Source organism: Peromyscus californicus, unplaced genomic scaffold (genome assembly GCF_007827085.1).
Source record: "Peromyscus californicus insignis strain IS unplaced genomic scaffold, ASM782708v3 Scaffold_3__1_contigs__length_106647218, whole genome shotgun sequence".
NCBI classification, from domain to species: Eukaryota; Metazoa; Chordata; class Mammalia; order Rodentia; family Cricetidae; genus Peromyscus; species Peromyscus californicus.
The window spans coordinates 12,499,611-12,526,849 of NW_026294551.1; the positions used below are offsets into that span (position 1 = coordinate 12,499,611).

General features: G+C 38.6%; 1 protein-coding gene across 6 annotated transcripts in view; it reads left to right on the top strand.

Annotated features, from left to right (window-relative positions):
• Window positions 1–330: 330 nt before the first annotated feature.
• Window positions 331–27,239, top strand: part of Abca9 (ATP binding cassette subfamily A member 9) — a 70,613-nt gene continuing 43,704 nt past the window's right edge. Inside the window, exons 1-15 of one of the 6 annotated variants that reach the window (XM_052756475.1) lie at window positions 331–591; window positions 2,635–2,790; window positions 5,205–5,412; window positions 8,918–9,082; window positions 10,330–10,433; window positions 10,944–11,170; window positions 14,535–14,676; window positions 15,267–15,452; window positions 18,922–19,069; window positions 21,866–22,034; window positions 23,391–23,449; window positions 23,679–23,789; window positions 26,201–26,376; window positions 26,686–26,805; window positions 26,995–27,133. In XM_052756475.1, coding sequence (XP_052612435.1) covers window positions 2,653–2,790; window positions 5,205–5,412; window positions 8,918–9,082; window positions 10,330–10,433; window positions 10,944–11,170; window positions 14,535–14,676; window positions 15,267–15,452; window positions 18,922–19,069; window positions 21,866–22,034; window positions 23,391–23,449; window positions 23,679–23,789; window positions 26,201–26,376; window positions 26,686–26,805; window positions 26,995–27,133 — 2,092 coding nt within the window. In that variant the 5' untranslated portion in view covers window positions 331–591; window positions 2,635–2,652. The other 5 variants (XM_052756473.1, XM_052756476.1, XM_052756477.1 and 2 more) reach the window with 5 other exon arrangements.

The following is a 27,239-nucleotide window of genomic DNA, read 5'->3' on the forward strand; positions in this document are numbered from 1 at the left end:
CAATGCTGCTGAGATGCAAGTAAAAATTCAGATTTACCCTGTTACTCTGAAAACATTGCTTGGTTGTCATGTGTAGATCCACCTTCTAAAAATCTATGGGGGGCTTTGAGATATCATCTTATCATTTGTATGTCTATTCCTGTAATTTAGGAAAATCTTTTCTGCTTTGCTCTGCTCTGAGTTGGCCTTTTACTATTTTTATTTAAAGGATTCTGTTGAGAGTAAACTCTCCTACTGGGGTCTAATCTGAAAGAAATAAAAATGGTTTTAAAAAGCCTAGCTTCTTCCTGGTTTGATAGTTGCTGATGTGCAGATATGTCCAGCCAACCATCTGCAACCACAAATTCCCTGCCGAGGAACTGGCGGGAGGCAGAGGAAGAAAAAACAGCCCAGGAGTGAGCAGAGCTTTGGCAGTCAGTCTGAACTTAGCGAAGAATTCTCATCAGAAACCAGAGGGAACAGAACCGTTCCCCATAAGTAAACTTAAAATCAAGATGCAGCAGTGACCCGAAAACGAAGAAATGTGAATTCTCCTCCCGGACAAAGATCTGTGGATGAACTTTTTGAAGATTCCTGCTTTAACTTCCCTCAGTAAGTTAACTTTGAAACGGTGGTTATTAGCACTTAAATGCAATGGACAAGAAAAGGCAGCAAAGTCCTGTCAAACATTTCGATGGAAGTCATTAACTGTAGGAAGTTACTAGTAAGTCACTTTGATTTTTCAGTCCTTTGAGCATTTTATATTGCATGGCTAAAGAGCAGTTGGAAAAACTAAAAATTTTCCGTTTTACTCCATGACTAAAGCATTTTGCGCAAACAGCACATATAATGGAACAGGCAAGTGGGTAAGTGGAAAGGAATGTAGCTTGTTTGCCTCTTGCTGTTTTCAAAGTTACTTGAATTGCTTATTCCTTTTTTGTGTGTGGCGGTTTTCGGTTTACTGCCAGAGGAATGTAAACATCGGGATACAAGATTTTATGAGTTTTGAGTTGTTTTTAACTGACTTGAGAGTATTTAACCAAGAAAACTTAGGAAATACTCTACTGACCTGTTTATCATACTAAATATATAAAATGATCTGACTTGTGCAATAGTCCCTGAGTACCAGGAATACTGTCTGACTGGGAAATTACTGGCTTTTAATAACCAATTTGTTACTTTAAAAATTACACAATTTACTATTCAGAGCAATTTAAGCTAACTTAATATTTTATTCTGCTAGAGCAAACAGCATTTTGCATGGACGTGTACCACTGAATAATTAAGTCTTAACAGCCAGGAACAAATAATGCATGGTGGTTAGATTATAAAAGTGTTCTTATTTATAACTATTTTCCTCCATATATAATAATTAAGAAAGAAGAGTCACCACTTGGACAAAATATCTTTATGCTTTGGATACCCAGGCTTGCCACAGTATTGATTTCTAATTGAAAATGTAGTTTAGTATTTATTTATTTATTTATTTATTTATATATTTAGTATTTAGTATTTATTATGACAGTTTCCAACTGTCAGAGCCTACTGATGACATTATTACTTGGACTTTATTTATGTACCTGGAAAATTCAAACACTTTAAGCAATATTAAATTATCTAGAATGTCCATTTGTTTCCCTTGGACTTAGATGCTATTGACCTGTGGTTTTCGGTTTTTTTTTTCCCTAGGAGTTTTTCAGTGAAGGGTCAATAAAGGGTTGAGTTAATCATTGTCTTGAGTTTATGACATACAAAGCACCTATCTTTTCTTTTTGTTTATTTATTTCCTCTGAGTCAAAAGTCCCATTTCACACCTGACCTCCATTTCTATTTCCCACTGCCTAAAATAATCTTTTTAAATTGTGTTTGATAATGATCTTTTAGTTCCAGAATCTATTTAGAAATATGTATTGCTCATGGTGTGAATTCATATAAATTATATTGTTATATAAGTCAACCTTTTCTTTCTTTCTTCTTTCCTCCTTCCTTTTTTTTTTAAGATTTAGTTGACACCATGTTATTTAAGATTTCTTATATTGAGCCATGAGTATCAGCCCATTGCTTCTGATTCCTACAGAGTTAGGTTTGAATAGTATTTGTAAGTGTGTGTTCTAACACCCTGTCACAGTGACCTATATATGGAAGAATCTGAGTACAGTTCCCTTGTGAACCCTTGCCTTGGCATACAGACCCAGGAGCAGAACTGACTGGTAGTGGGGTTCTGCTGAGTAGTAACTTAGTAATTAGTAATAACTACTAGTAATTAGTAGTTAACTACTGGTAACTAGTAATAACTACTGGTAATTAGTAATAACTAACTAACTGACAGGATAACAGGAGACTTCTACCAGCCTATATAAAGCTTGGTCAGCTTAGCTGCCAAGTTTCATGGGGACAGCACCATGTGACATTAGTAATCTCTGAAAGGTCATTCCATCGAAGAAAAGACTCTCTCTCATAACTGTTTTCCTTTTTTATTTTTTTCAATAGATTCTGCCTTCTCACATTTTCCTTCCTTTCCTCTGTTTTCTGTGTTTGGAGCCCTTCTTTTGGAGGCATTTAAGTGGAAACAGCTGTTAAAATGTTTCCTTTTGGTTTGATTGCACAATGTTTTCTATTTCAGACTTCCACATTTACTTCCTTTGCATCCTTTAGAAAAACAAACAAGTCAAAATGAGGAAGAGACACTTAGGAGTGGGTCAGCAATTGTGGGCTCTTCTCTGCAAGAACTGGCTCAAGAAGTGCAGGATGAGAAGAGAGACGTTGATGGTATGGTTCAGGATCTATGTTCTCCTATGTAGAAAGGAAAAGGTATTTTTACAGTGATGTCAACACAGTTATTAATCAATGATTTTTTATATATCCCAGATATAATTAATAGGCTAGAGATTTTCAAGTCCTGGACTTTGCTACTATTTTTTCAAATGAAAAATTTAAATATGTAGCATTAAATATCTTACTAGAAACATTTTTAAAAGAACTCACATTCAGAAATTCCCTATAACATGAAGCTGTACAGAGATAGTAATTAACATCTGGTTTAATTTGGGTCTCATGAAGGCATAGACACTCAAAGTAATTAATTCATAATTACTTCAGAGTGTAACCTAAGGTTAAAAAAAATAAAAAAGCCTTTCACAAAGAACTACCATTGGCGCTCTCTCCTTTCTCTACATTTCCGTGCCCAAAACAATTCTCAGAACTCTCTGTGACATCAACAGGACAAGAATAATTCACTTACTGAGGTTTATACCAGTGTGTATTCTCAAACACAGAAGGAAGCAAACTTGTTTAGACATTAACATGGATAAATGTCTCATGAAAAAGTGATTTTAAGGAAAGGACTTCAGGTTAAATATATACAGTCCTGTAGGATAGGAGTGTGATACACAGTGGATACTTTAAAAATATTTATTGCATATTACCATGAATATATGAAAGAGTGATGGTGTATACAAAATAAAAGATTGTGATCATTTCTAAATAATAATAAATATAGATTACAATGATGTAGATGATGTGCTTAGCAGAGTGTGCACATAGTTGTGTGCAATAATATAATGCTGATTTTTCTTTATATTTCAAAAGATTCAATCCATGTGATTTCATCAAGAAAGTGACATGCAAGTGATATATAATTAGCTCTGCTTAACCATTCTACAATGCATACCTATATTGAAATACATTGTACACATAAATGAATATAATTTTTGTCTTTTAAAACTCAAACACATACATAATTTAAAATGTCATAAAAATGTAATGGTTTTTAAAAAGAGAATGGTTTTTTTGCTGGGAGAAAAAAGTACCCACCACAAAGAAATTATAAAACTGTGGAAAGATACTCATGTAGTTATCATGTTCTTCTCAACAATTATATTGTAGCTACAAGGTCAATCTGAAAGCAATAATGTGCTTATAATTAAACAGAAAAAATGATATTGGGGCCTTTATTTTTATTGCACTAATACTCTTTTTGTTTTAACAGTGATTAGATATGTTTCCTGTAGAATTCATGATAAACACAAATTAAAGTCACCCATTAAAAGAATTAGCAAATTAATGTCTGATTCTGTGAATAGTGTGGGTATTCATCCAAGAAATATTTGATGAATGTTTTAGATTGTAAATGAATAAAATATGGAAGAGCCTTAAGCATAAATCAATGGTCATAAAAACATTAATAAAGAAGCTGAGAACCTACTTTAAGTAATTGTTATACTTCCAAACGTTTACTCTTTTAAACTCTATGCATACATATATGTACATACATATACACAGCTAAAATTGTGTATGATGAATGTGGTATACCATGAGAGAAGAATAAATAAGTAAGTAAATAAGTAAATAAATAAATAAAATTTACAATTGACAGTTTCATGCATTTATATAATGGCTTTTAGTTGCTTTTAATCATCATTATCCTCTTTCACTAGAATCCTTCATCTCACAGGTGCCCATTCTGCTTTTATGCTTCTGTGTGTGTATGTGAGCCACTGAGTTTAATTAGAGTTCTCTCTTTGAATTCAAACTAAGATGATAAAATGGCACTGGGCTTCAGACATGTTCTGTTGTATCTACAGTTCTAAAATGCAGTGACCATCATAAAGAACTTTAAAATTCTTTTGATGAACAGTATTTTTGCTGCTTCTTCCATGTGTAGGCAGCTGAAGAACAAAATGAGGCCTTGCTTCTGTTGATGGAAGTACTTCCCTATCCCATGCCACCTGCCTTCTCAGGTTCAAGCTAGTGGTCCATTCCTGTGGACAGGTGGTTTCTAAAGGGTCTGAAGAGACTTTCATTAGAGTTGACAAGCATCCGGCCTTGCATTGTTGAATAAGAAAACATTTTCAGTTATCATTGGACCTGCTGTTACACTCTGTCTTGGTGAACAACGCAGACAAAAGAACGAAAGTCGGAGCTGAAGGGCTGGCTCAGTCGTTAAGAGCACTGGGTGCTCCTGCAGAGGACCTAGGTTTGATTCCCAGCACCACATAGTTGTTCACAGCCATCTGTTAACTCCAGTTCCAGGGAATCTGACTCCCTCTTCTGTGCACTGCACATAAATGGAATGGATCTATAGAGAACAGAAGTAAAGTCAATTACATTAAAATGGGAGAGAACAAATAGAGTGGAGAGAACACATGGCAGTATGACAGGTTGACATTGTTTCAATTGTTTATGGTAGAAAACCTGGTGTTCCTTTTTCTCTCGTTACTATGTAGGAATGGTTTTTCTCATTTCTTCTAATATTGCTTGCATACCGATTATCCTCCAATTTACATCAAGTTCATGATGCTCCTCAAATTCCTGAAATGGATCTGGGACGTGTTGATAGTTTTAATGATTCTAATTATATGATTGCATTTGCCCCTGAGTCTGAAACTATCTATGAGATTATGTACAAAGTGGCATCATCTCCATTCATGAAAGGTATGTTTTGTGGCAGTTCATGGAATAATTTCCTTACTTTCAACATACACAAATTTACTTTTAGGATTTTCTTGAAAAACAAATGTGTTAAATGTTGGCATTTCTAGAGTTGATTAACAACATTGATGGGTATTATTTTTGTGATATCAAGAAGGATATCTTACTCCAGTAACATATTTGAGCAATTGTACTTCAAAGAGGGTTAATGTTCTTTATAAAGCATATCAAAATGAGATGAGTCCTGGATTATTTAGATGTATGATTTTGCAAGATTCTGGGGATATTCATTGGCAGTGGCAGCCTGACTTTTAGTACTTCCAAATATGCTATAAAAAGGAGAAAGTGAGTAGCAGTGTCAGAACCCATAGGCAGTGTTTACAACAGAAGTAGGTGACAGAGTGTTCTCTGTATTTCATGATGTAATTGATGGAAGGGGAAGTGCTTAAGGCCCCCAGAGTGGCATGACATCTTTCCTTGGGGTCAGTACAATAGCAAAGAAGTCATGGAACACATGGAGACTCTGAGGAGACTCCCCTTTGAGCTAATATGGATACAGAACATCAACTAAAACAGTTTTTAGTAATTGTACTGGTAGGATAGTCCGAGAATACAGTTCTGAGGCGCTCCATATGTGAAGTAGGGAGATCAAATAGATACCCAGGGAATAGTCTCATTCTCTCCTCTTATGACTTTGAAACCAGCAAGTCTCAGTGTGGAAGAAAGGAGAGGCAACAGTCTAGGCTAGGAATTTTGTGGAGTGAGAGTCCTTGTTTTCCAGATAGCTAAGAAACCACCGGAACTAATAGTTAGGTCAAAAGGACCTGGCAGCCAATTTGGCATAAATTGGGCTTCTACTCATATGATGATCCAGATCTCAACAAATAGATATTTTAAGTCTGTATTTTCAGCATGAAGTGGAAAGAAATATCTGATTTTTTTATTAGAAGATGATAAAAAAAATGAGCTCTTATAGTGAAATTTTTTAAATTAAGAGGAAATAGCAGCATGAACCCTAGGTGACCTATGCTGTTATTACACAACCAGATAGACAATAGAAACCATTATTTTATAAATGTTTTCTGCTAGTAAATAAAAAAACCCATAGAAATAGAACGTCACAGTTTTGAAACTCCCACTGAGTAGATGGATCTAGTTATTCAGCAGTGATGGCAGCTAATAGTCCCCCAAAGAGACTATCAGAAATTAGGAGCTTCTAACTAGGTAAAAAGGAGGACCCTAAGAGGGTCACACATGAAGGGTCCCAAGAAGGGAAAATAGTTAAGATCTCCTGGGTAAACTGGGAGAAGGGTTAGAAGGGAAGGGATGAGGGATGGGAACAGGAGGGACTGAGATGACCTACTGGAGGGAGGATTGGAGAGGGGAGCAATGAAGGAGATGTCTTGGTAGAGGGAGCCATTATGGGGTTAGGGAGAAACTTGAGGCTAGGAAAATCCCCAGGAATCCACAAGGATGACCCCAGCTAAGACTCCTAGCAATAATGGAGAGGGTGCCTGAATTTACCTTCCCCTATAATCATATTACTGACTACCCTAATCGTCATCATAGAACCTTCATCCAGTAACTGATGGAAGCAGATGCAGTGATCCACAACCAAGCACTGGGCTGAGCTCCTAGGCTTCAGTTGAAGAGATGGGAGGAGGGATCACAGGAGCAAGTGAGGTCAAGATCTTGATGGGGAGAACCACAGAGACAGATAACCCAAGCTGGTGGGAGCTCATGGACTCTGGCCTGTCAGCTGGGGAACATGCATGGGACCAAACTAGGTCCTCCAAATGTGGGTGACAGTTATATGGCTAGATATTTGGAGAGTCCCTGACAGTGGGACCAGGACTTATCCCGGGTGCATGAACTGGCTTTTTGGAACACATTCCCTAGGGTGGGATACCTTGCTCAGCCTTGACACAGCGGATAGGGGCTTGGTCCTGCCTCAATTTAGTATGCCATACTTTGTTGACTCCCCGAGGGAGAGGGAGGACTTACCCTCTCTGAGGAGTGGATGGGGGGAGGGATGGGAAGATGCATGGGGGAGGTAAGAGCAGGGGAGGGAGGGGGAAGTAGGATTGGTATGTAAAATGAAAAAAAAAAACTTTTTTAAAAATATATAATTTTTTTTTTTTTAAAAAAAGAAATGATTGGCTTCTAATCTAGCAACACATTACCTCCTGTAGTCTGGCTAAAAGGATCATACCCGAGTCTGATTAAAAGCCTCTAATACAGCTATTGAACCTCAAGAAATCTGCTGCATTACAAGGAACACGTTGAATTGTACCAAGAATATGTGTATAACAAAATCAAGACTGCAAAATTATGAGGGTTATCTGGCCTGGGATAAATAGCAGCCAATGCCACTATATGAGTTAGAACCAATGGTCACTTAAGTAAACAATATTTAGATTTAACAGTTGTGTATTACCTTGTCTGTTTGATCACATGGCACTATTGCCAAACGAAAATAGTGTATTCTCTTATCAGACAGGTCTGTCTGTGTGTGCATTGAAATGAATGGATTAGTATTGCTATTATTTAAAATTGATCATGGTTTAAATTTTTCCCTCTTTTTAATTTAATTAATTCTTTTTCCATTTGTTTTACATGTCGACTCATCCCAATCACAGTTTCCCCTCCCCCTTCTCCTCCTAATCCCTCCCCTTGCCTCCCCTCCCCCCATCCACTCCTCCTCTGTTTCTGTTCAGGAAGGGGCAGGTCTCTCATGGGTGTCAGCAAAGCATGGCAAGTCAAGTTGAGGTAGGACTAAGCTCCTCCCTTTGTATTAAGGCTGGGCGAGGCTACACAGTATGAGGAATAGGTTCCCAAAAGCCAATTCAAGCATTAGGGACAGGCCTTGATCCCACTGCTAGGAGTCCCACAAATAGACCAAGGTATACAACTGTCACACATATGTAGAAGGCCTAGGTCAGTCCCATGAAGGCTCCCTACCTGTAGATCCAGAGTCTGTTAGCTCCTCTGAGCCCAGGTTAGTTGTTTCTGTGGGTTTCCTTGTTCATTATGGCTTAAATTATTGGCTAAATTCTTCAGAGAGATATGAAATATTTTTCAATGAGATTATCTGCCAGGGGCTGGATAGATGGTTCAGTGGTAAATACCACTTGTCGCTCTTTGTAGAGGAACTGGGTTTGATTCCCAGCCACACCTTGTGGCTCATAACTATCCATAACTCCAGTTCCAGGGACTTTGAAGCCTTCTGATTTCCTCTGGCACCGGGCACACATGTGGCACACACACATACATGCAGGCAAAACATTCATATGCAAGATATATAAATCTTAAAAAAAAGAGTGTTTACCATAGAATATTTTCAGCTTGATTAGAAAATTAGAAATATCCCACTTCATTCTAAGTGTGAGTGTATTAGGGAAGAAATAACTTGAACATGAAATTGCCTCAGTACACTTAAATCTGGTATGCTGTCATTGGACTACATAGGAATCTTACTCAACTATTATTCCCTTTCTTCACATGGCAGGAAGAAGAATTGTGGCATGTCCTGATGAAAAATGTATGAATGAACTAGACTTAAATTACTCAATAGATGCGGTGAGAGTCATCTTTAAGGACACATTCTCATATCATTTGAAATTTTCTTGGGGTCAGAGGATCCCTCAAGTAAAAGAACACAAAGACCATTCAGGTAACTTTGCCATTAGGAAATATATATTCATGTAGATATTGCTATATGTCATTAGACCCAAGGGGCACATACAGAAACAGCAAAATGAATGACACAAGCCCCTATGCTAATTTCCAAGCATCAATGGATTAACCTTTATTAAATAAGACCTACATTTTCTAAAAAATATAATATTGGTATATATTCCTTGTATATAGTGATGGATTTAATAAAAACATTCAATCAAGCCTGTTGTGTACTTTGACCATATTTCCCCCCACCCTTTTCTCCTCTCCCCTCCTATTATCCCCATTCAGTCTTTTTCTATTCATGTCATTCACTTATATGTATATATGGTTTTATGTATTTATATAAAATCTAGATTCTATGAATGGGAGGAATATGATCATTTGTCCTGAGTTTGACTCATTTTGTTTAATATGATGAGCTATTGTATTCATTTTTCTTCAAACTACAACAATTCTTTTTCTTTATGGCTGAATAAAACTTCACTGTATGTAAGTGCATCTACTCACCTGTTGGTAGATGCTTAGACAGGCTCTACCTCCAACTAGTGTGAATAATGCTGCAGTAAACATAGGTGTTGAAGCATCTTTATGACATGTAGATCCAGAGTCCTGGCACGAACTGCAGCTTTTTTACACATATAACAGCTCCACTGTGAGTGTCTTTAGGAGCCTCCATGCTTATTTCAAAGTTACACTTTTAATTTCACTGTTCCACTAAGAACTTACAGCCTTGCCATGAGTCCAATACCAGCCTGAACTACAGAATGAAATCCTGTTTCAAAAAAAACTAAACGTTACAAATGTTATTTTTTCTGTTCTTTGCTTCATTAAAACCTTCAAGAAATCTTCTCAGTCATTCCCACCCATTTAAAAATAGCTCAGTGTTTTTTGTGTTAATGAGTTTATTCTTTGTTTGTTTTTTTTTGGCACAAACAACAGAAGGAAGCAGCCGAAACAAACATTTAAAAATTGAAGTAATATAAAATAGTATGAAAAATAATCAAGAGCTCATCTTTTATTTTATTTTATTTTTTTTCAAGAGCTAATCTTAAAGGATTTTAACAAAGCAATTTTGGTATGTCCTCTTTGGGCATGCTCTACAATCTGAACCTATATGCCTTACCATATACTGTCCTAGTGTAGATTTTAAACACATTTTGGATAATTACAGATTTTTATTTATCCTGTAGCTAAGATTGTCTGGTCACATAATCGTGGTTGTGTCTTCTTTTCTTGAAGCTCCTTGTGAAACAGTGAACAACAAAATAACTTGTAAAAATTCAATCTTCTGGGAGAAAGGCTTTGTGGCCTTTCAAGCTGCCATTAATGCTGGCATCATAGAGGTGAGTATTAGGTTAAAGGAAACTAAGTCCATTATATACTGAATTTTGATAGGTGGAGATGTGGATTGTCTTATTTTGTAATTTGGTTGTTTTTAGCCACTAAGCATAGTATGCCGAACACCTTCTATATCCAGACTGTAGTGTCAACACACTGGTAACTTAAAAATACACACAGTATAGGCACTTTTAAGCAGAGATCCTGGTAAGACAGAGGTAGAAATATAGATATACAGTCATTATAAGGGTTCAGGGTCTATTGTGGGGTAGTAAATCGTGTGCTGCATGAACAATAAAACAGGAGCTACTCTGATAGAAACTCCAGAGAAGATCTAGTTTGAAGTGTTACTCCAGTTAATTTTAAAAACAAGAATAAAAAATTTTTTTTACTGAACTTAAAGTAGAACCTTGGACATTCCAAGAACTACATGCCTTCTTACAGTTTGAGGAAAAGAGCCCAAGGCTGTAATTAGATTACAATAATAATTTGTTCATTGTGGTGTCTTTGTTTAGATCACAACAAATCATTCAGTGATGGAAGAACTGATGTCAGTTATTGGTTCAAATATGAAGATACTACCTTTTATTGGCCAAGGAGGAGTTACAACAGATTTTTTAATTTTCTTCTGTGTCATCTCCTTTTCTTCATTTATATACTATTTATCCATCAACATTGCTCAAGAAAGGCAATACATTGCAGCATTGATGGCAACGATGGGACTTCGGGAGTCTGCCTTCTGGTAAACTGCATGTCTGTGATACACCAATCAGCACTTACAAACAGATTAACTTAACTGTGGGGACTCCTTAGGCTTGTTTATCCCATACTAGACTTGATACTTTAGAAAACTAGGGCATCTGAATGTTTGAAATACATGAACTCACACGCTTGGTAACTGGAATTTTCTCTATTTCTTTGACTTAAAGAAAGCCTGAGTTGCTTCCCATTTTCAGGGCACTAACAACACAGAGTTGTTGTTACTCTTAGTTACTAGTTATTATGTTTATGTGAACCAACATCTGTGAGAAGTTAAGAGTTTTTTTATGTAAAATGAAATATGTATTTCAGATACTATGTTAAAAGTGATGATGATTTGACCCCACTTTACATGGGTTATTTAAGAGAAGCTATTATGTCCTGAGCACTGAGCTTTTCTTAATAGAGACAAGAAAGCAGAGGGGTTAGGACAATGACCAACCCAGTGGGAAGCTGTAGGTTGTCTTCATCTCAGCACTTAGTAGCTACCACCTTGGATGTGTTATTCAAACTCTTTCAACTGCAGTTTTCTTTTCTGTGAAGCTCTGATCATAGTTCTACTTCTTGTTGACCGAGGGATTAAATTAAATGTACCTAGAGGGCCTTACACTGAAGCTGAGAAACATTGAACACTCTCTAGATGTCAGTTGATGGAAGTGTAGACGACAGTGTATCGTGAAAGGGCAGTAGATGTAAGTTAAGAAACCAAGGATCCAGTAGTTAGTGACAAGATTTAAAATAAGATCAGCCAAATGACATATCAGACACAGGCAGAGAGGTAGAAATGAGTACAGAGTCAGAAAGCAGTGATTTGAATGTCAGGTTTGTCTTTCACAAACTGACCATTATTTTCAGTGTTAAAGATGGTGTGGAAAAGCCAGGCGGTGGTGGCACATGCCTTTAATCCCAGCACTCAGGAGGCAGAGGCAGGTGGATCTCTGTGAGTTCAAGGCCAGTCTGGTCTACAGAGCAAGATCCAGGACAGGCACCAAAACTACACAGAGAAACCCTGTCTCGAAAAACCAAACCAAAACAAAACAAAACAAAAAAGATGGTAAAGAGACTATGCACATTTACAGGAACATGCTAGTGTCTGAAGAGAAAAACTATTGAATAGGAAGAATGCACATTTTACTGGCTGGCTTGTGCCAAATTTGTTATTTTTTTTCTAAAATAATGTTCACTGTACTAAGTGTGGAAGTAAAGAAGATAGAGGCTGGAGAGATGAATCAGCTGTTTAGAGCACATGCAGCTCTTGAGGACCCGAGTTCGCTTCCCAGCATTCCAATCTGATAGCTTCCAAGTGCCTGTAACTAGAGGTCAGGGCAGCTCATGCTTCTGGTCTCCACAGGCACACACACATGTGCACATACTCTCCTCCACACCCACCCACAGAGATACACATATACAAAGTGTAAAATAGAATACATCTTTGAAAAAAGAAAAGAGATGGCAGGTTTGATACAATGCAGATTTTTTTCTTTTGTACCTTTGTGTATTAAAATCATGTCCATAATATTGAAGAGAATTTGTTCACTATATTTTAAAAGATATTGAAAACTATAAGGAGCCAATGGAAGGTAATACATTAAAAAAAAATCTGGTGAGGAAGAGTTTAAAAAATATTAGGGACTTTTTTTCCTCCTTGGAGGAAAAACTGATATTTATTTGAATGAAATTAACAAGTTTATAGAAGGCAGATGGATGAATAGTTTCAGTATACTGTGAAAAGGGCATTATTAAAATTGAACAGGAGAAACAAGACTTCCTGAAGTTGATGGGATTTTCTGCTATAAATGAAAGGAAGCTAGCTGTCCATTGTAGATATATCACCATGTTATATCCACAAAAATACCCAACTAATTTAATTCTTTAATTTTTTTCCCCAGAGAGGAAATTGAAATGTAAGGAAATTAAACAATTGCTTCTTACCATATTTCATTATAATGTAACAGAGAAAATTCGAACCTAAGTCTGTGGCATTACTGGACCCTGTGCAGAGCCCCCTTCTGTCTTTGGCATCAATAGTAAATACACCTCTTCATATCCACCTACTTGGCTGTGTTCCCCATGGATATGCTCTGGGTCTTCCTGCACTGAATCATCGATGTCCGCAGCTGGCAAACTACTTTTATGCAGGCTGTGAAGTAGGAGTGGCATCTTCACTTTCAGAGCTGGGAAGAAAATGAAAAGAGCAGCAATTGTTTAGGGGACACAAAAATCGATTGGAAACTCAAATGCCGTTGTCTACAAACACGTTCTCATTGGGATACAGCCACACATTGGGCATAGATTGTCTGTGATTGCTCTTCTGCCGTGAAGGCAGCACTGATAGCGACAAAGGTTATTTGGCTTGGGAAGCCTAAAATGTGGGTAGTGTGTCTCTTTAGTGCCCATGTTGTTTCCATGACTTCCTTATGAAAGAAGTTGAGCAGAACTGAAAAAGCAGCACAGATTCTTCCTTAAACTCTTCCTAAAATCCTTTCTCCATCACACTCATCTTATTGTCCAGTTCATGTCCTTCTAACTTTGCACACTTAACTACTGTCTCAGTTTCACTCTGTTGCTGTGATAAGCAAAAAGCTACCCAGGGAAGGAAAGGATTTACTTGGATTATACTTCCCTGGTCAGAGTCCATCATTGAGGGAAGGCTGGACCATAACTCACAATAAGATCTCAGAGGCAGGAACCATGGAAGAATGCTGTTTGCTGGCTCCTTCTCTGGCTTGCTCTCTGGCTTGTGCTTAGCTAGCTTTTTATACAGGACCACCTGCCTGAGGAATGTTGCCACCCACAGGGGATGATGCCTTTCTGCATCATTCAATAGGTCCATGCCTCACAGACCTGCCCACAGACCAAGCTGATCTAGGCAATTATGCAACTGACACTTCTCCCCTCCCAGAAGACTCTAGTCTCTATCAAGTTGACAACATTAACTAAGGCGGCTATTTATTATTGTACACATTGACTTGCTTATTGTCTACTTTACTCTATAGAACATGAGCTTTAAGATGGGCAGTGGTGGCACACGCCTTTAATCCCAGCACTCAGGAGGCAGAGCCAGGTGGATCTCTGTGAGTTCAAGGCCAGCCTGGTCTACAGAGGGAGATCCAGGACAGGCACCAAAACTACACAGAGAAACCCTGTCTTGAAAACAACAACAACAACAAAAAAGAATATGAGCTTTAAGATGAGGAAGTTTTCTGATTCATTAGGAATTACCCTTTTAAAAGAAACTCTTGATAAATCACAAATTTATCACAAGTTTAAAATCCATTTGCTTAGTAAGTGGATGAATGGAGTGACTGAGTCATAGCATTTGCACTAATCCTGTGTTTTCTGGCCAGGCTTTCCTGGGGTTTGATGTATGCTGGCTTTATCCTTGTCGTGGCTACTTTGATGTCTCTTATTGTGAAATCTGCCCAAGTTGTCGTCTTAACTGGTTTCATGGTGGTGTTCCTTCTTTTTCTCCTTTATGGCCTGTCTTTGGTAAGTTGGTGAGTTCTTCCTGCCCCGCTTCCCTCCCTCCAATCATGCATCACTAATTGTGTTTCTGCCTTTTCTGTTCTATGCAGTATTTGCAATAAGGCACTATCCATGTAGTATCCAACTGAAAATGATGAGACATATTTTCCAAATACTGTACGGGTCAGCTTTCAGTCCCTATACCACACACCCGCGAGAATCAGCTAACAAGAAGAAAATGGTTTTGGTTTTTTCCCCATAGTTTTGGAGACCTCAGTCCAGGGTTGGTTGACCCTGTTGCGTTGGCCTGTATCTGAGCAGCATATCATGTTAGCAGTTCATGGTAGATCAAAGTTGCTTACGTCATGGCCGGGATGTCAGAAAGAGGAAGAGGCTGGGCTCTCACAATCCCCTTTAAGGATGAACATCCAATGACAGGAAAGCTTCCCACATGCTCCACTTCTTAAACATTCTACCACCTCTCAGTAGTACCTTGGGCTGAAGACTTTAGCACGGGTGCCTTTGGATAACACTTATCCCAACATGAATTTCCTTTTCGTGTGCAAGCCATGGTCCTCAGACCACCATTCCAGTTAATTTCTTTCTCCCCTCAGATAACTTTAGCTTTCCTCATGAGTGTGTTGTTAAAGAAACCTTTTCTCACTGGTTTGGCCGTCTTCCTCCTTACCATCTTTTGGGGAAGTCTGGGATTCACAGCATTGTACAAACATCTTCCTGCCTTTATGGAATGGAGCTTGTGTTTTCTTAGCCCCTTTGCCTTCACGACTGGAATGGCCCAGGTAAGAAGTAAGATCATCGTTTTTTGTTTTTTCCATGTTACTAAAATTTATTTTTATTTATTTGGATGTGTGTATGTGTGTGTACACATGCACAGGCATGCTGTGACATTAGAGGTCAGAGGACAACTTGGCAGGTGTCAGTTCTCTCCTTCCACCATGTGGATTGCAGGGGTCAAACTTAGGCACTTTTACCAGCTGAGCTGTCCCACGATTGTATTTACGTACACAACACTCTAAACACATTCCTTCTGTGATTTATGTAATATGCACCAAACACTAAAGTTGTCTCCCTATTTTTAGAGAGAGAGAAATTTAAGAGATAAGAGACATTTTTGTTTTTCTGTTATTTTTTAATAAATTTTTTGTAATTTTTAACAATTATAATATGATCACATCATTTCCCCCTTTCCTTCTTCTTCCACCCCTTTCCATGCCCCTCCTTCCCATCTGCATCACTCCCATTCAAATTCACAGCCTCTTTTTCTTTATTATTGTTACATCCACACACACACACACACACACACACACACACACACACACACACACACACAAATGCATAAAGATATAAATACAAACTGAATCCTTTTAGTGTTACTTGTATGTATGTGGTTTCAGGGCTGACTACTTGATATTGGATAACCAATTAGGGGACTCATCCTTTGGGAAGACTCATTCTCTCTCATCATCCTTAGTTGCCTGTAGTTTCTTTGATCAGGGGTGGGACCCTGTGAGATTTCCCTCTTCTACATTAGTATGCCTATTGGTGTTGTCCTTTTTCAGGTTTTGTTTAGGCATATTCTTGAGGTATAATGAGCGCATTTTCCCTGTCACTTATAGCAGACACACCTCACAGCAATTTTCCTCCTCCTTTGGTTCTTAAAATCTTTCTTCTCTCTCTTCTGTTCCCTGAGCAGTAAGTATAAGTTGTGTTGTATCCATTTCAGCAAAGAACCCCACAATCAGTTGTTGTTTACATTTTGACCAATGTAATTTTCTATAATGGTCTCCATCTGTTTCGAAGAAAAGCATCTTTGATGAGAAGTTAGAGCTGCACTTAACTGTGGCTATAAGGGTAAATGTTTAAAATGCAGTTAGGAGCTGTGCTGATTCAGTAAAGTGACAGTTGTAGGTTTTCCTCTAAGATCAATGACCTCACCAGCCCTGAGTAGTTGGCTGGATTTTTTGTACCAGGCATGAATCCCCTCCTGTTGAGTAAGGCTTCAGTCCAAGTTCAGTGAGGCTTCAGAGCTGTTGGTTAACACTAAGATATGAATACCGCTATTGGGTGTTTAGGGTTGCTTTGCTGTGCTGGTCATTGTTGTGGTTAGTAGGCATCACAGCTGGGTAGGACTCTTAGCTCCCTCTCTTGGCAGCTTTCATATCATTGTCCAGTACTGTGAAAATTAGTCTTTAGGGAGGAGGCTTTCAAGTCAGATCTAGGTCAAATCCTCCCAGTCTTGTGTACAAAGTGCATGGTGCTTTTAGCAATAGAGACCTACCTCCAACATCTGGGAGATAGCAGCAATAGCCTGTATTGTTTGGGCAATATCTTGGACTCCCATAAACAACTTGAAAGGGGGTTTCTCATGACTGGCCCTAAGATTTTTGTTAGTTTGTAGCTCTAAATATAGAATGACATTTGACAGTTGATGTGGCTCAGCTTATGCTTCTAACTAAATATTTGTCTGATTTAAGCCTGAGAAACATGAGCCTTAATAGTATCACAAATATTAGAAATTTGAGAATTTGAAAAAATTTAATTTAATTGAGCATTTCTACATGAAATTAAATCTCTCAAAAAGTTAATTCATGTGAAATCATTATATGCTATTGGAATTATTCTTCTCTTTTCTGCCCAACTATAAACTACTGGAAGCCATCCCCAATGGTAAACAGGTTCCTAGAGGATGTATGGATTTGGTGAGGGAAGGAGTAACCTAGCCATGATGGTCGGGAGAACCTTGCAACCTGACTAACAGCCAGAGTGCTTCTTTATTTATAAAGAATTTAGTAAGCAGGGATAGATTCCTGTTGTTCCAAAACATTGATCATATCATTTTTGGTTTTGGTGTTTCTTGCTCATCTTTTAGCCATCATTAGTAAATTACGACAGAACAGAGTTTTCATTTCCAATCATTTCCCCTCAAGATTTGACATCATTGATAAACAGAGTTATCATTTTTCCTCATTAACTTATAACCCAGTTTTTAAGACTCTAGAGGCATAGGACAGCCTGTTCTCAGGCTAGTAGCTCTGGTTGCTTCAAGGATGCTAGACCAAAACAAAATCTTCAAGCCAGCCCAGGCATATTGCCATGTCCCAAGGAGTGTATTATTAACTCTTAATGGTCAGAGTGCCCAAGAAAAGTCCTCAGGCCAAAGCTGCTGCAGTTATTATTCAAATTCTGATATAATACAATGTTCATATTTTATATCCATATAAAATTTGTTTATATGTCTAATCCTGGCATTCTTTTGTTCTTTGATCAATCATATGACATCACAGTGACTCTGCATGTGGTAAGGGAGGTCTCATTCTTATATCATCTTTCCACTCCATTCTTTGCTCATCAATATAAGTCTCTGTGTAGGGCAGAGGTAACTTCAGATAATCTAACTTTGTTACTGTATATGCCATGTAATTGCCTGAGTGTATATAAGAAGAGACTTGCAATCTGAACTGTGGCCAACTCCTCTAGCCCACCAAATCTTGTTGACTTTTTAAAGTTTACTTTGTTTTGAATATCTTGTTCCTGAGTAAGTACAAGGACGGATGTTTCAAGAATGTCTCATAGCCTCATAACGAGACCTCTGGCTTCTTTATGTGTGTCACAACCTCCAAGGCATAAGGAAGACCTTGAAGTAGATAAGGATATATATCTCCCTAAAAGCTGGAGGGGTAGTATGTTCAGGACTTTCCTGGGGAAGCTTAGAAGCAATACTCCTGGGAGAAGGCATAAATGACTCATAAAAAATTTTCCATCAATCCAATATCCCCAAATACAAATATTAAAAGTCCCCCAAGTATACAACAGGTGGAGATGATAACCAAAGGTTGCATGGCGGCTATCCTGAGGCTCAGCTTTGCTGGCTCTTTGTCAGGCAGCTGTGCTGGCTTTATGCTTTGCTGTTCCTATCAGATAAGGCTGTGCCAACTCACAAACTTTCATTCCTCAAAGTTTTTTACTCTGATATGGAGTGCCCCACTCAAGAACACCTTCACCCTTCATTCCTTTTAATCCAGATGAATTTTTGTATTTGACATGTCTCAAATACCACCTTCCTGGACCTTTTACCTCCTCTGAGGAGAGTTAACCATAGTAGCTGCTATGAATGGCAATAGGCTGAGCTGTATAGAGATATAAATTATAAATCATTTATCGTTCTTTTTGGTATCTAACAGAACTAAGACAACAATTATCTGTAAACTTTCATTAATCTTTTAAAAACTCTATGCATCTCTTTTTCAGCTTATACATTTGGACTACGATGTGAATTCTAATGTTAATTTGGACTCTCCAAACAACTCGTACCTCATCATAGCCATCCTTTTTATGTTGGTTTTGGATGCTTTTCTCTATTTGGTACTGGCATTGTATTTTAACAAAATTTTACTCAGTAAGTAGTAGAATTATTGTAATTTCATACATTTTTATTATCTGCATTTACTAAAAGTAACTGTCTATGACAGTGGTTCTCAACCTTCCTAATGCTGTGACCCTTCAATACAGTTCGTCATGTTGTGGTGACTCCACCCCCGCAACCATAACATTATTTTTATTACTACTTTATAACTACAATTTTGCTGCTGTTATGAATCATGAAGTAAATATCTGATATTTCCAATGGTCTTAGGCAACCCCTGTGAGAGGGTCATTCGATCCCCAAAGGGGTTGTGTTCCACAGGTTGAGAATCACTTTTCTACAATGTATTGAATATAAATGGTATAGCATTTTCTTTTCAAAATTTCTGAAATTATAGGTAACATTTTGAGAATTCCATACCTATATACAATGAAACATGATCATATCAACTCTCCATTCCACTTCCAACTTCCTCCATGTCCTTCAAAAGATGTTTTCCCTCATTTATTTTTGTTTTAAATAATCCATTAATTCCAGTTAGTAGTGCCCCTATATGCATGGGTAGTGGCTCTCCACTGGAGTATGGGAAACCAGTCAGTGACCATACCCCCATAAAACATGAGCCTCCCTTTCCCAGCAACTATGCATTAACACTGTCTCTTCAGAATGGCATGGGGCCTGGAGCTCCTCCATCCCACCTGTGCTGACATTTTGACTGGCTTGGTCTTGTATAGGTCTTATTCAGAAAACTACACTTAGCTTAAACTTAAAACTACACTTACACTACATCTTAGCTCATGTTTGCAATAGCCACATCATGTCTAGAAGACAGTACTTCATAACACTCCTCCCCATCCTTCAACACTTACGATCTTTATACCTCTTCTTCCGCAATGTTTCCTGAGCCTTGGTGATGGTGGTGTTTATATTGACGTCTCATTTAGGGCTGAACATTCAGCAGCCTCTTACTCTCAGCACTTTAGTCAGTTATTTGTTGACTGCTCTCCACTGCAAAAAGAAGCTTCTCTGATGAAGGTTGAGAGCAGCCTAGGTCTACGGGTGTGCTGGTTAGTTTTCTGTCAGTTTGATATACTCTGGGCAGTGTTACCCTTGGGCTGATGGTCTTGGGTTCTATAAGAAAACAGTCCGAGGAAGCCCTGGGAATCAAGCCAGTAAGCATCTCTCTTCCATGGCCTATGCTTCAGTTTCCACCTTCAGGTTTCTTCCTTGCTTCAGTTCTTGCCCTGAGTTCCCTCAGTGATGGACTAATACGTTGTAAGGTAAAATAAACCCTTTCCTCCCCAAGTTACTTTTGGTCATAGTATTACATCAATTGAAACCCTAACTAAGAAAATGGGTATAGGCATAAGTATTTAGAAGACAATTTGAAAACATGGCCATTCAGTAAAATAACAATACCAGGATCTTCCCTAGGGCCCATGACCTCCAAGTCACGGGTTTTTGACCAGCATTACAGTACCAGGCATGAAATTTCCTCCTGTGGGGCAGACCTCAAATCCAATTATAAAGTAGCTATTTACCTGCTAATAGCTGTGCCATTATTTCAGTAGATACATCTTGCTTGGCTTGTTAGTGCTGTAACACACATGGTCCAGTGCTGAGTAAGACTATAGTTGTCTTTTCTCCCCTCTGAAACCTGCATCGTACCTTCTGGCACTATGGAAGCTGGCCAGTATGGAGGAAGCTTTTTGGGTAGCTGAGTATTAATTTCTCTATGTCCTTACCCAAAGTATGTGGTGTCTAGGATCTTACCATATAGTTAGGGTGGGTGTCTAAAGACAATGTCAATGCCTTTTTTTTTTTGAAATCCCTGGGGATTCCCTGACCAATAACTCATAGGAAGGTGTCTTATGCTTTGTATTTCAATTTTCATTTAATAATTACCCATATCTTTTGGAGTGACATTGTCCACTCATGCATGGTAATTCCATTTGAACTCTTGAAATTAGCTTACTAACTAGTGGGTTTCCATAAGGCCCTTTCATAAACTCTTAGTTGTGGTTAACTCACTCATTACTCCCTCCTCTTGCTCTTCTCCCATCCCTATCTCCCTTCAATCCATTAACCCTTAGTATTTCCCTCTTCTTTCATTTTCCATGTGTTCTACTATCCTTCTGGTGATATTGTTTTTAGGTTGGGTTGTGAGATAGAAGAAGTATATGTGGTTTTTCTTATCCTCGTCTTTTGGGTTAGCCCCGTTTCACTCCCTCCTACCTCCCAACCAATGACCCTTCCGTGTTTAAGTCTTTCTACCCTGATAATCCACTTCACCACTCTCATTTTATCTCTAATCCACTATGCCCCTCCCCTAATATTTCCCCAAACCCCACCTCTCTAGTTTCCTGGCTTCTATTTTGCTCCAAGTTAAACACACAAAATAAAATATTGAAGCTAGGCTCTGCATATGAGAAAGAACATAGGGCATTCATTTGTCTTTCTGAGACTGAGTTACCTCACTTAGTATAATTTTTTTCCAGTTCCATCTGTTTGCTTGCAAATTTAATTTTTCTTAGAGCTGAGTAATATTTCATGTTTATATGTACCACATTTATCCATTCATTTTGGTCATAATAGAATGTTTAAGTTCCTCTTGAAACAAGTCACTCTGCCCTAAAGACTTTTTCTTTTAGTTTACAATGCTGCATTTTTTTTCATATTGGAAGTACCACATTAGGTGGTACTACGTAAGGTGATAAGTGTGGGCTCAGGGTGACAGTAAAAGAGGTTGATTTGGCATTCTGCACTGAACAGACTGCAATCCTCGAAGTGGTGACTGACCTGATACTTACCTGTCTCCTGTCCATGTAGGCAAGTATGGACATCAACGGTCTCCATTGTTTTTCCTGAAGTCATCTTATTGGTTTCAAAACAGAGGAGCTAATCACGTGGTCCTTGAGAATGAAATAGATTCTGATCCTTCACTGGATGACTCATTTGAACCAGTGCCTCCAGAATTCCAGGGAAAAGAGGCCATCAGGTAACAAATAATCACATGGAAGTGCAATAGAAAACAGGCCCCAAATCGGGGACCTACCAGGCAAGACAACGATGTACGAAGATTTCCTTCTGAGTCCCTCTGTGCCCACATCCTTTCAGCCCACTGTTCTCACAAAAGGATATTGTTATTCTAGATAGCACTGTATTTTATCCCATCTCTGTCATTCATCCTTACTAACATCTTTGGTACAGTAACCACTGTCAGCAGATAAGTTGACATCCACACTCTCAGCATCCTCCTTGTCTTTTCTTCATGTTTTGCTACGATGTTCTCTTGGTGATAAACAGTTCCACCACCTCTCCCCTGTTCTCATACCTTTTCTCTATAATCTGCTTTGTCTCTTTTCACGTCCCTTCTTGGTGGATAAGATGAAAACAAAAATATAAGTGATGCAGAAAGGGAGCTAGAGACATTTCAGAAAGTCAGGAAGAGATGATCCGACAGACTGTAGGGCACTAATGCCCTGCATCCCCTCCCCCAGAAGCCATGCATGAGCTGTGGTCAGTTCTGTGACTTCCAAACAGCTACACATCCCAAAGACCCTTATCTTTATTTGAATTTTGTCTGTAGCCCGCATGATGCATTGCTTTGATGTTATACAAAATTAATGCCTGTAGTCTGCACAGGATCTGGAACATAGTAGACTTTCAACTCATTGAAAATCTTCTGTATACTTTTTCTTTCTTTAAGACAGGATCTTAGTTTGTAAGCCAGTCTGGTCTGGAACTCACAATGTATCCCAGGTTGGCCTCAGATTCCTAAACTTCCTCCCTCAGTCCCAAGTGCTTGGATATGGAATGCACTTCTACAGGCTCTTAAAACCACCTCATCATTTTCTTCTCCTTTCCTCTTCTTCTGAAATTTCAAACGTCTTGGGTTCTGTAATTCTTGTTTTCTGTAGGACTCAATCAACCCTATGTGATAATTAGTGTTGTCATCCCTGCTTTATTACTGAGGACTTGGGCTCTGTGAGTTCCGTATTTGTACCAGAGCTCTGTGTAAATGACACAGATGGGACTTCACTCAGAGTGTTTGACTCCAAAGCTCAAGATTTTCTGCACTGACATGATTCCCTTCACCCACGCCACGGGAATCTCCTACCATTGGTTTCTTCTCCAGTCATCTGCTAGAATCTGTATGTACAGCTGCATGGAGTCACACGCCAGCTACTCCCTCCACTTATTTTCTGTTGAGCTGCAACTGTCAGAGATGCTGCATCTCATGGGATGCCCAGGATGCTTCTGACTGTGCCTATGCAAAATAAAGAACCTCCAGGTTTTATCAAGCCTCCTCCAATCTCTGTAATTTCCTCAAAACAGTTTTTCTTTTCTGCAGGATCAAAAATCTTAAAAAGGAATACACAGGAAAGCATGGAAAAGTAGAAGCTTTAAGAGGTAGGTAATAAAATAAGATTACATTTAACATGGGTGTTTGATTTAGAGACTTGTTGTAAAACTTCAGTAGATGAAGAAGAGATATTACAGATAGCTGGACAAATTTTAAGACTGATTTTATTTTGAAAATTAGTACCCACATACATCTATGCAGTGAGAAATTGTGAGCTGTGGAGACTATAAAATGACTATAGAAGTAGTGAATGTAATCTCTTTGAAATTATGTCAGGTCTGGGATTTGACATATATGAAGGCCAGATCACTGCCCTCCTTGGCCACAGTGGAGCTGGGAAAACTACACTGATAAATACACTCTGTGGACTGTCACCCCCAACTACAGGTAAGAGGACACTTATTCAAAGACAAGCTCAAAGGCGAATGATTAAGTTGTGCTTTTCACTAGTTAACTTGCTGCATCATGTCATTAAGACAAAAAAAATTGGAATTTTCCTTAAATGTTGCACAATATATGCACATGTTGAATCATGTTTCCCCATTAGTAGACACTGTTTTTATGTTTTCATACGTCAGTTGAGAAGCTAAGAAAAGTTTTAGATGTTTCTTTATTTTTATATAATTGCACATATTTGTGAAAATGTTTGTACTTGATACAAATTGCTTTATAATTATTCAGTTATTAATTGACATTTCTGCTAGATTAGATGTGATTTTGAACCCCCCTCCTGTCTCTATGTGTGTAGTATGTGGGTATGTGTGGGTGACCTTGGTTGGGTGAGGACATGTGGAGGTTGATGCCTTTCCCAATCGCTTCTTCACCTAATGGGGTCCTTTGAGTCCAGCTTACAAGACCCCTTCAGGGTTCAGGCCAGACACTACATCCAAGTGAAGGGAATTTGTGATGTCTCTAATCTGAGGGTTTATAGAATAATTCACATGCATGTTTTTCCAGTTATGTCTCTATATTGTTCTGTTTTCTTCTAATTTTCTTGTGCTAATTGTCTATAAATTCTAAACTCTAATTCTCTAGTTCCAATTCCTCGCAGCTTCTTGTTCATCTAGCTTAAATACACTTTTTTTTCAGGAGGCTTGAAGCAATTACAAGATTCACATCTCATTAGGTGAGCAATAAGGGTAGAGCTATTTACCATGGCAACACAAAGTTTCAAGTTTCAGGACTAAGACTGTGATCAGAGTCCGGTGGCACAGTGCCCAGTTAGATAAGCTTGAGACATAGGTCTTTTATCAGCTGTACTTGGCAAGTGAAGAATTGGCATGATATTTTAGGCTGCTTGTGTTAAGAACCTTGGTTAGACACCTGTGACTTCACCCTAGTTCACTATAAACCTTTTGAAGGGCTTTGATCCAAAAAGGCCAAACATCTGCAGTTTCACTCAAGAATAAAATCTGTGAAAGTTCTGCCTGTAATCTATCCCAACGGCACTTCCTTTGGCCAGTTTGCCCTGCCAGTAAGCCAAGGATGGAGAACAGACCTCTCAATGTCTAACAGTCACATGGAACAATAGATCTAGTTATGAAGCATATTCTAGTATACTTTCTATATATCAAAATTATACAGCTAAATGAGAAGTCATCTTCCTGACCATCCTGACAATATGTGCACCCATAATATTGAGATATAATCATGAGATTACATGTACACATTACTTGAAAATGCATGGTAATGGGGAGACATCATAGCTGTTATTGCACAAGTGGAATTACAGGTGAGAGCAACAGTTTTCAGAGTCAGTGATCTGCAAGCTTTGCTGATGGGGTGTCCCATCAGAGAATCATTCCTCTGGTGGGTTGATATCTAAATTACCAATTGCTATAAGCTGTTATTGGGTCATGGGCCACAATAGCTCATGATAATTGCTCCTGACATTCATCCTTTTGTTTTAAATTATTTTTTTTTTTTTTTTTTTTTTTTTTTTTTTTTTTTTTTTTTTTTTTTTTCCGAGACAGGGTTTCTCTGTGTAGCTTTGCGCCTTTCCTGGAACTCACTTGGTAGTCCAGGCTGGCCTCGAACTCACAGAGATCCGCCTGGCTCTGCCTCCCGAGTGCTGGGATTAAAGGCGTGCGCCACCACCGCCCGGCTGTTTTAAATTATTTTTTAGTTTAAAAATTCTTTTTATTTTTGGAAATTTTATATATGTGTACAGTGTATCTGGGTCATATCCACCCCACACTCCCACTCTCCAGCACCTCCCTGTCCCACCCCAACTTATTTCCTCTCTTTCTCCCAACTTCATGCTTCATGTCTTTAAAAAAAAAAACCATAAATTCAAGTAGTGCTGTCCATATGCATAAGTGTGTGTGTGGTCATCCTCTGGGGCACAGGAAACCTACCCTTCACACACAAAGCAAAGTAACTCTGCCACTCTCAGAAGCCATTAGCTCTTCAGCTTAAGGTGGGGCACTGGGAGCCCCTCTCCCATCCATGCTGGAAATTTGAAGTCTCTTCATATTGCCTTCATCTTATTCTTTGAGACAAGGTTTTGCACTTAACCGAAGCTCACTGTTTTGACCAGGCTCGGTGATCAATGAGCTCAAAGTGTCTTCCTATCTCCACCTGTCCTTCCTAGCAGTAAGACTCCAGGTGCATGCTGGCACACTCACACACACAAAAGTTTTACGTGATGCTGGAGATCTAAACTCCAGTTCTCATACCGCATAAGAAACCCTTTACCCTCTGTGTGTTGCAAGCAGGAAGAATATGCTCGAATGAATCTTGTGATTTACATAATTTATACTTTGTCCTGATGGTAACTCTTTACTTTCTCTGCATAGGTTCCGTCACCATCTATAATCAGACACTTTCAGAAATGGATGACTTGGATGCTGTCATCAAGCTCACCGGAGTTTGTCCACAATCCAACATACAATTTGGTTTTCTCACCGTGAGAGAAAATCTCAGGCTTTTTGCTAAGATAAAGGGAATTCTGCCACATGAGGTGGAGCAAGAGGTAAATGAACAGGTCCACTGTTAGGCAACGATGAAATGAAATGGGTCACCTGGAAGACACTGAATGTACTTGTGTTGTCTGCACACATCCACTGTCTGAAGTTTGCCACAAAGGTTCTTTATAAAGATAGAAAGCTGTGTTTTAAAAGTAAGGTAGTCAGGGTGGTACATGCCTGTAATCCCAGCATTTGGGAGGCCAAGGCAGGAATATTGCTGAAGTTTAAGCCAGCCTGGGCTACAGAGGGAGACTTGGTCACAAAAAGAGAACAAACATCTTGGGTTTTAGACTAAATGTTCTTTATTTTGTTAGATACACCGAGTTTTACGGGACTTAGAAATGGAAAATATTCAAGACATTCTTGCTCAGAATTTAAGTGGTGGACAAAAAAGGAAACTGACTTTTGGGATTGCCATTTTAGGAGACCCTCAGGTAAGGTGAACAAAAACCACTCATGAAATCAGTTTGGAGACTAAGAAACTATTATATTCGATACATTTGCAAATGATAAATTTAAGAAAACTTTTAAGCACATATACCAATACTTTCAAAACTACAGTGTTTTTAGAATCATCTTGCCCCAGAGGGAAAAATGACTCTGTGGCACTTTCTACTGTCCAGGTTTTGCTACTCGATGAGCCAACTTCTGGGTTGGATCCACTCTCAAGGCATCGTATATGGAACCTACTGAAAGAGAGGAAACTAGACAGAGTGATTGTCTTCAGTACCCAGTTCATGGATGAGGCCGATATCCTGGCTGGTAACTATAGTTTTTTGTTTTTGTTTTTTTAATGTTTCAGAGTGAGAAAGTAGGACTCAAATATGGGTTACGAACAGGCCCCATAGACGCATCTCACTAGCAATAG